The sequence below is a fragment of the Saccopteryx leptura genome, chromosome 12, assembly GCF_036850995.1.
Source record: "Saccopteryx leptura isolate mSacLep1 chromosome 12, mSacLep1_pri_phased_curated, whole genome shotgun sequence".
NCBI classification, from domain to species: domain Eukaryota; kingdom Metazoa; phylum Chordata; class Mammalia; order Chiroptera; family Emballonuridae; genus Saccopteryx; species Saccopteryx leptura.
This window is the reverse complement of record NC_089514.1, coordinates 4715424-4731486: the sequence shown is the minus strand read 5'-3', so window position 1 is coordinate 4731486 and position 16063 is coordinate 4715424. Positions and strand designations below refer to the sequence as shown.

Here is a 16063-nt window from a genome sequence, read left to right as displayed (position 1 = left end):
TTGCGCATTGCGACTTCTTAGTTGTTCATTGATTGCTTTCTCATATGTGCCTTGACCGCGGGCCTTCAGCAGACCGAGTAACCCCTTGCTGGAGCCAGCGACCTTGGGTCCAAGCTGGTGAGCTTTCTGCTCAAACCAGATGAGCCCGCGCTCAAGCTGGCGACCTCGGGGTCTCGAACCTGGGTCTGAAGGCTGGCTCTTCACGCGGTCGTCTGGCTGTGACCCGGAGGGGTCTGAGGGTGGGGGTGGGGCTACTTTAAAAACTTGGTTTCTGCTTCAAAGAAAAAGGCTCGGGCTCCTTTACCATCTGAGAGACAACCGTCAGGAGAGAGGAAATGGTGACAGACAGCGGAGGAAGAGGGGACAGTGCGACCAGACCAGCAGGGTCTCCGGGGGAGTCAGAAGGGAGGAGAGTGCTGAAGGGGGCAGGAAGGAGAATCAGCCTTGGAGAGAAGGAGTCTCGCCCCACCCCCGGGACAGGGAGCAGGAGGGGGGGGAGGGAGGGATGCAGGAAGGAGAATCAGCCTTGGAGAGAAGGAGTCTCGCCCCACCCCCGGGACAGGGAGCAGGAGGGGAGGGAGGGAGGGATGCAGGAAGGAGAATCAGCTTTGGAGAGAAGGAGTCTCGCCCCACCCCCGGGACAGGGAGCAGGAGGGGAGGGAGGGAGGGATGCAGCTACGTTTGCAGGTAGCAAGGGAGTGTGCCCAGGAGGTGAAGGAACTTCCTGTCCGGCGGCTTCTGTGTTCTCTGTTAAGTAGACAGGAAGCGGTGGGGTAGGCGGAGTGGTAAGATCCTGCAAACAGCTCTCACGGGGACCAAGAGAGGGAAGTGGTCAGTCTGCCTGCAGTGGACGGGCCTGCATCTCCATGCATCGGGCTGCTGCTATCCTGGAACGACGGTACCATGTCCGTGCCCTGTAGACAGGGTCAGCTGCCTCGGGCGGGGCACAGGGCGGGGCAGTGCTGACAGACTGAGCCTGGGCTGGGTTTTCCTTCCCGTGCAGGCTCAGTGGAACTAAGGAGCAAGGGAGACCCTGGGCAAGAAAAGGAAGAGAGTGAAGGCAGGTGGGTCTACTGAGGAGGAGACTGAAATGACAGGTATAGACTGAACCTTGGAAGATTGAGAGATCCTGGTCAAAATGTTAGGAATTTAATGCTTTTTAATAGAAGTGGTTCTGGATGATTTTCTCCATCTGTCTATCCATCTACCCTTCCATTCTTCCATTCATCCATCCATCCATCCATCCATCCATCCGGCCATCCATCCATCCGGCCATCCATCTGGTTATCCATCTATCCACCCACTCATCCATCCAGTCAGTGTTTATTTAGCACCTAAATGGGAGGTCCTGCTGGCCAGGGAGCTAAGGAAAGGCAAGACACAAATAAAGGTCACCGGAGTTAAAATGACCAAGAAACAAGCTGTGGCACCACACGGGTCAACCAGAAGAAGACAGCCCTGCACTGGGGGCCGGGTGATGTGGGACACACACAGCCACGCACAGGCTCTTGCGGTCCAGGCCACCACATGAAGTCAGCCCCTCTCCCAGCAGGAAACAGGACTGTCCTCTGGGTGGCAGGTCTCCCCCCTGGCCCTTCTCCTGCTCAGATGCATTAGGCTGGGAAGCCAATAAATCCCACTATGAGAATCGATTCACTAATAAGCAAAACACCAGGCTGGCTGAGTTGGGGCCATTTACCCATAGTTCTGTTCATCAACAATGATGAATTTTCAAAACCCTGTCTCGAAGGTAGACCTTATTATTATTATTATTATTATTACTACTACTATCCTGCTTACTCGTTTATGATACACACATACGTGCATGCACACACACACACATTTATTATGTTTGACCAGCTTGTCTGTAGCATTCATCCGTTTTTCTTTCTCTTGTCGATCTGTGATCATTCGTGGGGAGTTGGGACCAGTCACCCTTTGTAACCCCGTGTGGCCACATTCGTTTCTCACGTGTCCTTCAGCCCTTGATGGTGACGGCTTTATCCATGAAGAAGTTTCTATTTGTATGCAGCCAAACTGACCGCCTTTGTGGTCACCTCTCGCACGTGAGCCGTCCTCGCACTGTGTGGTGAGCGTGTTCCTGTGTCGTTTGAAGGCTCTGACAGCTTCACCGCTCTTCCGTGACATCTGGAACTTGAACCCGGCCCCTCTCTGCCCAGCCCCCACCGTGGTCACCTCGACACCACCGAGTAGATGGGCTACGCTTTCTGCCCAAGGACCCGAAATCCACTCCCTGCCCTGCCTTTTCTTCTTTCTATACTTGTTCAAACACCAAGGTTAACGTTGTAACGACCCGCGGGTCACGGGCCTTCCAGCCTCGCGGAGGAAGGACCCACGCGGAGCTGTCGCGTGGTTTTCTCATCAGACACCGCCCTGCCTCCCGCGGGAGCTGAGCTCGCCCGCTCCGCACTGTGTCATCCGCTGGACTCAAGACAAACCCTGCTGTGCTTGGCGGGAAGTCCACACCACTTGGTAGAAGCAGCCCAGAGCAATGCCAGTCACAGGACCGCTCAGCCACGTGGGGTTCTCTGCGGAACTCATGCTTCCCGACGGGCCCGCCCAGGGCAGGTCTGCCCGACATCAGACAGGCTACAGACACCACCCTGAGCCTCGTCTGCGGTGGAGCAAGGTCACTGGCAACGCCTGCCCTTGTTGTTGTTTGACCTTCACAGTCCTTTCCTCTGCGTCAGGAGCAGACCGTGGACCAGGGGTCCCCAAACTTTTTACACAGGGGGCCAGTTCACTGTCCCTCAGACCGTTGGAGGGCAGGACTATAAAAAAACTATGCACACTGCACATATCTTATGTTAAAGTAGAAAAACAAAATGGGAACAAATACAATATTTAAAATAAAGAACAAGTAAATTTAAAAAAACAAACTGACCAGTATTTCAATGGGAACTATGCTCCTCTCACTGACCACCAATGAAAGAGGTGCCCCTTCTGGAGGTGCGGCGGGGTCCGGATAAATGGCCTCAGGGGGCCGCATGCGGCCCGCAGGCTGTAGTTTGGGGACCTCTGCTGTGGACCCTCCGTGAAGACATGTGCGAGGGCTTGGGAGGGCTCAGAGCCCTGTGTCTGAGCAGCGACAGGCCGGGTGCACAGGCAGCCAGCCGACAGGCCTCGGTCTGTGACCGGAGAAGAGCTCTCTGTCTGGGAGTCCACAGCGGTGGGTTCCTACCTGTCCCCAGGGGGGAGCCCCACTGCCCGTCCTCACGGCCCTTCCAGGACGTGACTGTCCCCGGCCAGCAGTGAGGACCCTGGAGTCACTGGCTTCGCTCAGAGGAGTGAACCTGAGTGTGACCGGGCACTTAGCACCTGCCCAAGACACACCCTCTGACCCGCAGGTGAGAGAGCCCACACCGGACGTGCCCCGGGGAGTGATTCTTCTAGGTGGTGTTGGCAAGCGGGGGTCCAGCTTTAGTCCTTGGCCCTACCTTTGCTGAGCTAAGGTTCCGTGTTACAGGGGCAACGGCCCAAACCCCACACCGAGCACCGTCGTGTCTCTCTCACGGCGGCCAGGGGCCGAGGACACTGCCCGCCCGGCACGTCTCCTGTCCGAGGGGCTCTCCCCTGGCCGCAGCACAACCAACGTGGGTGTCTAGTGCCTGGAGCGCCTCTGTCCGCTCTGTGGCTTTCTCTGCCTTAAAAACCTGTTTTTCTTTGTATTTTAATACTGTAAGCTTCCTGAAGTCGCTTTTCGAAGTAGAGCCGATGTAAATACCAGACACGGAGGGACTGGAACTGTTGTGAACTGGTTTGTTCGCCACCATAGTCCCAGCACCTCTAACGCCTGGCCTGCAGCTTGTAGTCAATTCCTGTGTGGAACAGGGACGTAGCGGATACACGGTAAGGTAAACACCCTTGTGCGTACACGCACACACACGCGTACTGGATACACGGCAAGGGAAACATCCTCGTGCGTACACGTGCACACACGTGTACTGGATACGTGTACTGGATACACGGTAAGGGAAACATCCTCGTGCGTACACGCGCACACACGCGTACTGGATACACGGTAAGGGAAACACCCTCGTGCGTACACGCACACACGCGTACTGGATACACGGTAAGGGAAACACCCTCGTGCGTACACGCGCACACACGCGAACTGGATACACGGTAAGGGAAACACCCTCGTGCGTACACGCGCACACACACGGAGGAACTACCGCTGTGCTGGGCGCCGACACGCGTCTTGACGCTGACCCGCATCTCTACAGCAGGAACCCAGAGGCAGAGTGAGCCCTGGTGTGTGAGTCCCTGGTACACCCACACGGCAGGTCGCCACGTGCCCACACCTCTCTGACACAGCTGTTGCTCTCCAGGGACCCGGACGTTGGCTGGGTCGGCAGAGGGACCTTCAGGTCATTATGGACGATGTGATGAGGATGAGGGACAGAGAGCTGTGCAGACACCCAGAGAACGCACGGGGACAGGGGGCCAGCTGGGAGGACAGGGAGGGAGTGGGGCAGGGGCGGGGGGCCATTCTCCTGAAAGCGTGGTGGCCATGGTGAGCCCGAGGACAACGGAGATCCGCAGGCAGGGGGCGCAGAGCCAGGCGGAGCGGGCTGTGGCTGGGCCCCCGGCAGGGGCAGGAGGGGGAGAGGTGAACAGAGGGGGTGGGGCCTGGCACCCCCCCCTGCCCCCCACCCCAGAGGAGCCAGGAATCTACCGTCTCCACAACAGGGAGCTTTCCAGTGGGTTTAACTGGGCGGTGGCCCGCTGAGATCTGCACCCTGGGCGGGTCACCCTAGTGGCTGGGTGGGACCTGGCCCGGGGGTGGGACAAGGCCCCGGCCGGCCAGCGGAGCAGGTAGCCCAGGTGAGGGTTGGCAGAGCCTGTGGTTACAGAAACGGAGACACGCAGAGGAGAAATATTTTGTAGAAAACCGTGTACTTGAATCCTGTATTTCATAGTTATCAGCATCCACACCTCACAACCACAAGTATTCTCAGATAAAGTCTAAGGGCCCTGGTGCTGTAACTTTTCCCTTTATTGCCTACGACGGTGTGTGTCATCCCCAGTGTTTTCATGCCAATTTTTAGTGCAAAAAAAGTATCAAGCCTGACCAGGTGGTGGCACAGTGGATAGAGCGTGGGACTGGGATGTGGAGGACCCAGGTTCAAGACCCCGAGGTCGCCAGCTTGAGCGCGGGCTCATCTGGTTTGAGCAAAGCTCACCAGCATGGACCCAAGGTCGCTGGCTCAAGCGAGGGGTTACTCGGTCTGCTGTAGCCCCACGGTCAAGGCACATATGAGAAAGCAATCAATGAACAACTAAGGTGTCGCAACAAAAAACTGATGATTGATGTTTCTCATCTCTCTCTGTTCCTGTCTATCCCTCTGACTCTGTCTGTAAAAAAAAAAAAATCAAGAGCTGCTCAAGTTGTCATGACCAAAGCACAGCCACTGGTTGCCCTGCTTGGGGAGAGCAGTGGACAATTAAAACATGGCCCCCTGCCTGACCAGGAGGTGGCGCAGTGGATAGAGCGTCGGACTGGGATGTGGAAGACCCAGGTTCAAGACCCCAAGGTCGCCAGCTTGAGTGCGGGCTCATCTGGTTTGAGCAAAGCTCACCAGCTTGGACCCAAGGTCGCTGGCTCGAGCAAGGGGTTACTCGGTCTGCTGAAGACCCGCGGTCAAGGCACATATGAGAAAGCAGTCAATGAACAACTAAGGTGTCGCAACAAAAAAACGATGATTGATGTTTCTCATCTCTCTCCTGTCTGTCTGTCCCTGTCTATCCCTCTCTCTGTCTCTGTAAAAAAAAACCCAAAAAAACAAAACAAAACATGGCCCCTGCTGAGCTGACCTCCAGGGGCACCAGGCTCAATCAGAAAGCACACGTTAGCAACGGTTAAAAACGTATTTGTAAGGCTTATTAAATATCATCACAGTAATGGGAAGGACTTTAGGGTCAACAGAGACTTTCCTAAATTAAGAGGAAAAAAAGTCACCTTTCCAATATATTTTAGAATCCGACACTGACTATAAAAACAATACTTCCAGAATAATACACTCTCCCTCCAGCACCTTCCCAAATACTCCTCCCCGTCCGTGTTTCCTCCCCTCCAGAGCGAGGACACCACGGCCTCTGAGAGCCACAGCCGTCCCCTCCCCGCCGGTGCCAACACCGGACCAATACCAGACCGACCGCGGTACCTTGTGCACGATGAGCTCGTGAGTGCCGTCCGGGAGGGTCCGCCCATCCTCCTGCATCAGGGGGACGAACGAGAATCCAAACAGCTTCTTCTCTCCTTTCTCCTTCGCTGTGGGGGTGAGAGGGGGCGGGAGAGAGAAAATAAGACTTACTCGGGCATTCGAGCACCTGCTCACACGGCTCCGTCCGGAGACCTAGGCTGTCAGGAAGCGTGACCCGCGCTCACTGGCTCCCGTTATCACGATGGAGCTCTGCCCCTGGGAGCCACCTTCCAGCCCCACGTCCCTGCCCCTCCCTCAGCATCCCGTTCCTCACGGGACGCCGTCTCTGAAGTTACGTGTATTAGTGCGTGTGTGCATGCGTGTGTGGTTGTGTGGTTGTGTGTGTGCGTGTGTGTTTGTGTGCATGCGTGTGTGCGGTTGTGTGTGCGCGCGTGTGTGGTTGTGTGCGTGTGTGCGTGTGTGCGCGCGTGTGTGTGTGCGTCTGTGGTTGTGTGTGGTTGTGTGTGCGCGTGTGCGCGTGCGTGGTTGTGTGTGTGCGTGTGTAGTTTGTGTGTGCGGTTGTGCACATGCGTGTGTGGTTGTGTGTGTGCGTGTGTGTGGTTGTGTGTGTGCGTGTGTGGTTGTGTGTGTGTGTGTGGTTGTGTGGTTGTGTGCGTGTGTGTGGTTGTGTGTGTGCGTGTGTGGTTTGTGTGTGTGTGGTTGTGTGGTTGTGTGGTTGTGTGTGTGTCCCGCCCGTGTCTTCTCACACCCCCACCCTCCACCTCCGGACAGAAGCTCCCCTGAGGGCAGGATTCTCGTCTGTTCTCGTTTATTCTAAGCTGGGCGCCTCAGAGAACCCCAGGAACACAGCTGTTTCTCAGTAAATACAGGTGAATGGACGCATGTGCAAGCAACGGGAAATGAAGTGCTTTGTGCCCCTGGGCCCTCCAATTTACTGTCCCCCTTCTGCTCCCAAAGTCTCATTTTTTTTTTTTTTTCATTTTTCTGAAGCTGGAAACAGGGAGAGACAGTCAGACAGACTCCCGCATGCGCCCGACCGGGATCCACCCGGCACGCCCACCAGGGGCGATGCTCTGCCCATCCTGGGTGTCGCCATGTTGCGACCAGAGCCACTCTAGCGCCTGAGGCAGAGGCCACAGAGCCATCCCCAGCGCCCGGGCCATCTTTGCTCCAATGGAGCCTTGGCTGCGGGAGGGGAAGAGAGAGACAGAGAAGAAAGCGTGGTGGAGGGGTAGAGAAGCAAATGGGCGCTTCTCCTATGTGCCCTGGCCAGGAATCGAACCCGGGTCCTCCGCACGCTAGGCCGACGCTCTACCGCTGAGCCAACCGGCCAGGGCCCAACGTCACATTTTTATGGCCCGACAATCTAGTCATTTCCTTGCAAACACCGCCACCCTGCTCTCCACACATGGTCACAACACTGCAACCCGGTGGCTCCCAACTTGTGGCTCATTCTCCCTCCTGTGCCCGACCCCCCCCCCAACTTTAATGAACGCAACCCGACGGCCAAGGAGCCCTTCGCTGGGCACGCGCTCTGCGTTCACCTCCGCGACTCACTCCCCCCGTTTCCAGACAACTGGCTCCTTCGTTCCTCTCCTCTCAAGCCTCCACGCCGGCACCTTTCCTCACTCTCAGCTGATGGACAGGGAGCTCCCACACCCCCCAACATCCACCCACCCACCCACCCGGACCCGGGCCCTCCCCTGCTCTGCCCGGAGTGGCCCTACCTAAGGCCCATTCTCATCCTTGGGCCCTGAACACCACGCCCCTTCCCAACCCGGTACAGGGCTGCTGTGGCTGTGCCATCTTCTCCCACTTCACCCGTGTTTCTCTATTTACTGAGCCGTTTCCACCAAACCAACATGCTCTACACATTCCACCTAAAATAAAAAACCGTCCTGTGCCCCAGCGCCCCACCGCAGGTAGGGACACCCCAGTTTCACAGCTTGCTCCCCTCTTCACAGCCAAGTCACAAGAGACCTGTCCACACCCACTGCCTGCCTTTCCATCCGTCCGTCCGTCCATCGCGGCCCTGGACCCACTCCAGCAGCACCTCCCACACTGCAGACGCACGGACACCACGCGTCGGGTTCAGGAACTTCCATGAGGCCGGACTGTGCGATAATTCCCGTCTCCATCTTACTTATCACCGGACACGTCTGATCAACCCCCTCTTAGAAAAAACACTCTCCTCATCCAGCCTCCTGATTCTCCTCCAACCTCCCCGGCTCTTCCTCCCGAATCTCGGTGGTGGCTCCCTCCCCTCCTCCCCAGACCGACACACACGGGTCACCCTGGGACTTTCTTCTGCTCTCTACACTGACTACCTAGAGATCCCACCCGGCCTCACGGCTGTGAAAACCATCCATTCATCGGTGAGGCGTTGGAGCTGGCTGGCCGGCTCCCCGGGCTAACAGCCTGCCGTCTTTCTCCGAGTTCAGTGGCATCGCGTCGGTAGCTTGAAGCCGGCCACAGTGGGAGTGTGTACCCCACGGCTATCAGCAAACTCCGTAGCTCAGGGCTCCCCCCCCTCCCCCACGCCGAGCGGCGGTGATTAAATATTAACCACACACCCCTGAACTGTACCATCTCACTGTCAAGTTGCAGGCTCCAGCTTGGAACGCATTCAACTGTGTATTTGACAACTTGCATGTCTAATAGACTCCTCACACAGACTTCACACGTCTAAAAGGGAACGTTTGAATTCTGCTATCCTAACGGATTCCTGCTGTTGTTTCTCCCACTTCAGCAAACAACCACTTCATTCTCAGCCAAAACCTTGGGCGGGTAGGGAGGGGTCCCCCTTGATTTTCTCCTTCTTTCCTATGCAACCTGTCAATAAGTCTGCAAAAAAATAAAAAATAAAACAAACAAAACCACCCCCACGACCATCCTAAAGCAAACCACTTCCATCCCTTAGTTGGAGGACGGCAAAGGCCTCCTGAGTGTCCCTATTGTTCCCGCCTGGCCCAGCGACAACCTCTGTCCACACCGCAGCCAGCCCTCCCTGCGGGCTGAAGTCACACGGCTCTCCTCACTCCACGTCTAAAATCCAAAGATCCACCCGGGACCCAGAAGACAACGTGGGGTCCAGCTCACTCCACACCCTCACTGGCTCGTTCTGGCCTCCCCGCTGTTCCCCGAAATGCCAGGCGTGCTCCAGCCTACCCGATCCGGCACCCTGCTCTCTGCCTGGAAAACGCCCGAGCCCACAGCCAGGGGCTCGCACCTTCCCTCCCTGTAGGCTGCTGCTCAGGGGCATGTCTCCTCATCAGAGAGGTCTCTCCTGGCGGCCGTGTTTGAAACAGAAGCACAGCCCCCTGGCCCCCGGGCACCCAAGCCCAGTGCAGTCTCCTTTCCTCCTCAGGACCCTGCGGACGGGCTGTGTAGATCTGCTCACCCCTGTCCTCTGCCTTTCCCTTCAGAACGAAAGCTCTAGGAGGGGAGGTTGTGTTCAACGATGTGTTCCAGAATGATACTTCTTAAAGAAATTAACATATGTACGCACAGAAACATTCGGAAGTTCCTCTGATCAAATGATTACATTGTTTGTAGTTCATGGGATTGGGGATTTTTTTTATGAACATGAAACAAAACACAAACAAGCCCAGGAACACATTGGAAGGACCAGGTCAAAAGGGCAGCGATCTAACGGTTTTTACTAAACGTAGCCTTTATTCCACTCTCCAAGTTGTGAGCTCGCAAATTTTTTCTCCAAGTGCTCTTTCTCCCTTTGCTCCATGTCACTGTTCCTTTCCTTCATCTTCCTCTTACCTTAGAAGCTCAAAGCTTGCAGAGGCCCCACTGAGAATTTACAACAACGCAGGCTGGGGGGAAGACATGGTCTGGAATGATGGCAAGTCCCTTGTGCTCCCCGCTTCCGGTCCCACCCAGGGGACCCTGCTGCGGGTCACCCCTACATTTGGAAACGTCCACAAAAAGCACGGTTTGCAGAGCCCCCCGAGCCAATCCTGGAACGTGCGATCGTCCCGGGAACAGACAAAGCCCTTCTCTCCCCGAAGCTCAGGCGAACGACACAGCACTCAGGTGACGCCGTGCCTGCCTGCATTCCTTCCGGCCTGGGCGGGAGCCCGCTGCTCTGCTCGTGTCCAGCAAACGCACTTCAGTGACACGGGGAACACCGGGGACCCCCAGACTGGGGGCTGCTGGGGGCAGAGTGGGGACTGGGGAAGGTAGTCATGCGTGCAAAAAAGAGTTAAACTGGAGATGGCAAGAAGTGGCCGTTTCACGGATAGCAATGTTGACACAGACACATCCTGGGCCATCTCTGCGTCTTGGATTTCTCAGATCTGTAGAACGAGGCCAAGAACTTCCCATCACCGCTCAGACCCGCCTGTAGGGGATCTGACTGGAGTCTCACCTGGATACTGAGAGAGGCCGCCTGGGATGCAGCGACATGCAACTCTGAGCCAATCAGAGGCCTTCCTAGTGACACCGTACGCCCAGAAAGCCCTGGTGGGTCCAGCTGAGGCTGGATGAGCTGTCGGAAGGAGAGCTACCCTGATGGGTGGACACTGGGTCAGGACTGCCTGCGGCCACCCGAGCCGGTCACCCGGGTTCTGTCTACTGGTTCTAGGCTCTGAAAAGTGACGGACTGATTTCAGTGAAAGTGATCAGTGTAAGGAGAGAGTTGTAGATTTCTACAGGTATTCTTTCTGCTTTGTGTTTCCACAGAAGTTATTGGTTCTTTGTGAAGAAGGGGGCCTGCTCCTCTCTCTGGACTCGACCGGCCCTCAGTGGCCCCTCCGGGAGCTCTCGGTTCAATCGCCCCTGGTCCTCACATCAGCCCACCCCGGATCCCAGCCCGGATCCAAGCCCGGTCAGCAGACCACCCAGCCCGACCGACAGAGCCGGCCCTCAGTGGCCCCTCCGGGAGCTCTCGGGTCAATCGCCCCTGGTCCTCACATCAGCCCACCCCGGATCCCAGCCCGGTCAGCAGCCCGGTCAGCAGACTACCCGGCCCGACCGACCGAGCCGGTCCTCAGTGGCCCCTCCGGGAGCTCTCGGGTCAATCACCCCTGGTCCTCACATCAGCTCACCCCGGATCCCAGCCCGGTCAGCAGCCCGGTCAGCAGACCACCCGGCCCGACCGACCGAGCCAGCCCCCCAGAAACACTCACTGGAACAATGCCGGAACTCAAAGCGGAGGTGGGCTCCCCTGAACTTGTCCACGGGGATGGGGAGTTTCAGCAGCTCGGCCCAGCGGGGGCTGTTGTTGTGATAGAGGACGAAGGAGTGGTACTCGCTGGCTGGGGGCTCCCCGGAGCCGAAGGAGACAGCGTCCTGCCGGAGAAGACGGAGCCGTTGGCACGTGGTTGTGGGAACAGCTTACCGGAGCAGCCGCCTGGCCCAGGCTGCCTGCTCCCCAGACGGCAGTCGTTTCGGGGGGCTTGAGTCCCAGGGCTGCCTCTGCGAGCGGGCCGGGTTTCCTTCCCAGGAGGGTCGCCCTGGGCCCCCCGTCCCGTGCCAAAGGCGGACCCCGGGGACGGGGGCTAGATGCGCCCTTGCACGCCCAATGTCAAGTTCAGCTGCGCGGCAAGGTTCTCCGCCTCTGCCGCACTGTGTCTCCCCGGGAAACTCCCTCCGCCCGCGGCTCGCACAGACAACATCTTCCCAACGGAGCCTGAGATCCCGCCCCATGACTCGGGCCCCAAGCTTCACGCCTTATTTTGGTCAAAATGAAAATACCTAGGATGACAGGTGTGATTTTTGTTTTGTTTAGTTTGGCGTATTTCTTTTTACCCATTGCCAAGAGAAGGAAGGCATTGATCTCCAGAACCAGGACAGATGAAGGGGGGGGGGGGGAATATATATATATATAATATATATATGTATATATTATACATATATATATGAAATGACATAAAAAATATTGGACTTGCAGAAGAACTGCGACGAGGAAACCGTTGACATAAGGAATAAAACAATGAAACTGGGGAAAGCCTATTTGCTTTTCGACTTGCCTTTCTGAAAGACAGTTTAGTGATTTAAAAATAAAAATACTCGGGGGGGGGGTAGAGGAGAAAGAGTGGAACTACTGAAAATCAGGAACGAACTGATCTCACGACGGAGGAGCTCAAACCGAGGACAAGGGACAGTCTCAGCGACAGCGATCGCACCTTCAAGGTCTGGCCGCTGCCCTCCACGATGAGCATCGTCACCTCCACGTTCCTGGCCACACTCTTGCCTCCTTTCTCGAACTCCCCCCTTTCGATCGTGATGTATAAGTCGTTCCTCATCTCACCTGGCAGAGAGGAAAAGGGAAGCCCGGTTATAGGTCCTGGGAAGCGTCACAAAGGACTCTACTGCAAGGGGGGAAAGTTCAGTTCACAAAGCACAGCGTTCTGTCTAGCAGACACATGAACGTGGAATCTATTCCGTTTCTGCTTTAACAGAGAGGGTCCCCACCCTCCCCGCCAGCATCCGGGAAAGGCCGGCCTCGGCTCCTCTGCACGGGCAGCAGGGAAAGGTACCGTCAGGAGGTAACCGCGGACGCCGGGGTCGGGCGGGAAGGCGTTGTCAAATTCCACCGTTTTTCAGGATTTCCCTCCCGTATACATTTATGGGGCACGAGGACCAGATGGCAGCCTGGCAGGGTGGCTCACGGGAAGCGGATGGATCCTTTCCCAGGCCAGCCCTCGGAGGAGAGGAAATAGCTGCACGGAATAAAATGACAGGGCTCGCGGAGGGGACCGTTACCATCTAAGCCTTTTCCAAACCTCCTGGACAAAGTGGCCTCGGCGCTGGGGGAGCCCGGTCAGGGCTCGAGGATCACAGACGCAGGACAGCTCGGCCACACAGACACACCTGCCGAGTGTGTCCCGTCATCCAGCTGTAACACAGCTCAGACACACAGACACACCTGCCGAGTGTGTCCCGTCATCCAGCTGTAACACAGCTCAGACACACAGACACACCTGCCGAGTGTGTCCCATCATCCAGCTGTAACACAGCTCAGACACACCTGCCGAGTGTGTCCCGTCATCCAGCTACAACACAGCTCAGACACACAGACACACCTGCCGAGTGTGTCCCGTCATCCAGCTGTAACACAGCTCAGACACACAGACACACCTGCCGAGTGTGTCCCGTCATCCAGCTGTAACACCAACAACAGAGGCCCTGGATTCAGACGCACCGGTCCCACGCACACCTATAGCCAGCTGTTCTTTCTTTTCTCTGCCGGTTCTGCGTAAAAACTTGAATGTTTTTGCACAGCGCCCCTTTCTTCTTACTGCAGGACCGAGGGGAACCCCAACAGGACCGGGCAGCCTCAGACAGGCTCCCTGACGCCCGCTCCCACCTCTCCGGCCACAGCGGACACACGGGGTGAGAGGTGCGCGCGGGGGGCCTGACGCAGGCACGCCAAAATGCTCCTCAGAAGTTCTGGAAGCTAAATGGCGGCGAGGTTGGCAAGGCTGGGTTTACTTTTCACTTAGCACCGCTTTCAAAAGCACCTCTCTCTCCTCCGCCAGTAGGAGAGCAAATCACTGGCCGCAGCAATCAGCATACAAGTATGCACACACCGCTGGGAGGTTCACAGAGCTTCCTGCCCCGCTGCGCGCAGGAAAACACTCGAGCTTTCTGAACCATGGGAGATGCCAGCGCGCCTGGTCACCTTCCTCCACCACCACCACCACCGCCAGCTCCGTGTGACATCATCCTTCACGCCTGCCCCGGGCTGACCAGGACACAGAGGGGGGGTCATCAAACAGAAAATCTGAGCTAAGTCCTAAGCAGAAGGGAATCTTTCTTTTCTCACTGATTTAATTTTTATTAAACTTACCGGGCAACATTGGTTCATCACATTATATAAATTTCAGCTGTACAGCTTTATACTGTGGCGTGTGTACAGCTCTGCGCCCTCACTGCCCAACGGCTAGTCGGCTTGGTGCCTGTGTAGGTGACCCCGTGTGGCCCCTTGGTCCCTCTCCCTTCCCGCGGGTCAGCACCAGCCGGTGGTCTCTGCCTGTGAGCTTCTCTGTTGCTTTTTGTTTTATCTCCTGGATATTAGTGAAATCACACGGTTCTTGCCCTTTTCCATCTGCCTTATTTCAGTTAGCGTGGTGCTCTCAAGGTCCAGCGCCCCTGTTATAAGTGGTACTGTTCTCTCAAAAAGGGATGAAATCTGGCCCTGGCCGGTTGGCTCAGTGGTAGAGCGTCGGCCTGGCGTGCGGAAGTCCTGGGTTCGATTCCTGGCCAGGGCACACAGGAGAGGCGCCCATCTGCTTCTCCACCCCTCCCCCTCTCCTTCCTCTCTGTCTCTCTCTTCCCCTCCCGCAGCCGAGGCTCCACTGGAGCAAAAGATGGCCCAGGCGCTGGGGATGGCTCCTTGGCCTCTGCCCCAGGCGCTAGAGTGGCTCTGGTCACGACAGAGCGACACCCCAGATGGGCAGAGCATCACCTCCTGGTGGGCGTGCCGGGTGGATCCCGGTCAGGCGCATGCAGGAGTCTGTCTGACTGCCTCCCCGTTTCCAGCTTCAGAAAAATACAAAAAAAAAAAAAAGGCGATGAAATCTTAACCACCCTTTACGAAGAGCATGTCACACATGCCTCGGCAGCAACCATGGCTGCAGCGACCTCCGTCTCACCGTTTCCCGGTAACGCTCCCGCGACTCACACAGATCAGCGTGGGAAGGCCGTGAACTCGGAATCCCAGAAAAAGGCACCGGAGCTTAGCACACTTAAAATCATACTCGTATGCTTTGAAAGGTTTTTGTTTCTAACCATCTCCACTTTCTTTCTTTTTTTTTTTAAATTCTGTAAATTATACAAGTTTCCTAGACTTTTTTTTTATAACCCAGCCCATTACCACGTACACTGATTGCGACACCCACGCTTTTCAATGCTATTTATCGGAACAGTTTCACTGTAACACGAAAAGTCGACTCACGGACTTTCTCCTCTGAATCAACCTGTTTCAACTGGTCTGCACACGTGTTGTCTCCACAGCACGTCTGAAAGGAAATTCTTGACAGCCGTTTTCCCCACTAAGAGATTTTCCAGGTAGAGGAACACTCCAATCAAGGGAACTTGAGAGCAAACGATGTTAGTTAACAAAAGGAACATTCCTCCGCTTCCGACAGAGAACAGGAGGACAGAGAGAGCAGGAAACGTCCTTCCTCTGAGTCACGGAAAGGAATGGCCACCAGGTGCTCAATCTCGGGAAAGTCTCATCATGAGTACTCCGCCTGCCCAGACCACAGGGGGTTTCACCGACCCCCTGAGGGGGTGTGTCTGGGGAGAGGGGCATCCACCTTCATCTGCCGTGAGGACAGGGCAACTCCGACTTCAGCCAAGGCCAGGGAGGTGGGAGAGCTGTGTGAGCCCACCGTGTCCCCGCCCGTGGCCTGGGCCCCCGAGGAGAGACGGAGGTCAGGGACAGTCATGCACAGTCGGTGCTACTCAGTTCTTTCGCCGTGGATACACTCAGCAAATACATTGTGAGCACCTGCTATGTGCCACACACATCATTCTAGCCCCGGCAGGTTCAGCAGAGAACCGAGCAACGCCCCCTCCTCTCCGAGCTGATTCTAGCAGGGGAGGTCTCGAGTCAAGAAGGAAAGCGGACGCGTGTTGAATAATGACGTGTATGTGGAGATGAGCAAGGCGGGGGCGGGGGGGGGGGGGACTGGGGTGCCCAGTGGGGGTGAGGGGGAACTATGAGGGAGAAGACCTCACTAGGAAGACCAGAAGACTTCTAGACCTCACTAGAAGACCTCACTACATCAGCTTACGCTACGTTCTGACAAAGGAGCCCACTAAGAAGAGCGTCAGCTTCCTGAAGCCTGCTCAGCGTGTCCCTTACTGGATCCTTCTGTCTCTTCTAAATTCAGAAGAGGTTCCGAGCTCAA

General features: G+C 56.4%; 1 protein-coding gene across 4 annotated transcripts in view; it reads right to left on the bottom strand.

Annotated features, from left to right (window-relative positions):
* The window catches only part of DOCK4 (dedicator of cytokinesis 4), a 353243-nt gene that overhangs the window by 123210 nt on the left and 213970 nt on the right, over nt 1-16063 (bottom strand). For all 4 annotated transcript variants that reach the window (XM_066354464.1, XM_066354467.1, XM_066354466.1 and 1 more), the window contains exons 14-16: nt 12329-12453; nt 11330-11492; nt 6189-6295 (exon numbers count right to left, since the gene is read on the bottom strand). In XM_066354464.1, the coding sequence (XP_066210561.1) occupies nt 6189-6295; nt 11330-11492; nt 12329-12453 (395 nt within the window). The remainder of the gene's footprint in view (nt 1-6188; nt 6296-11329; nt 11493-12328; nt 12454-16063) is intronic.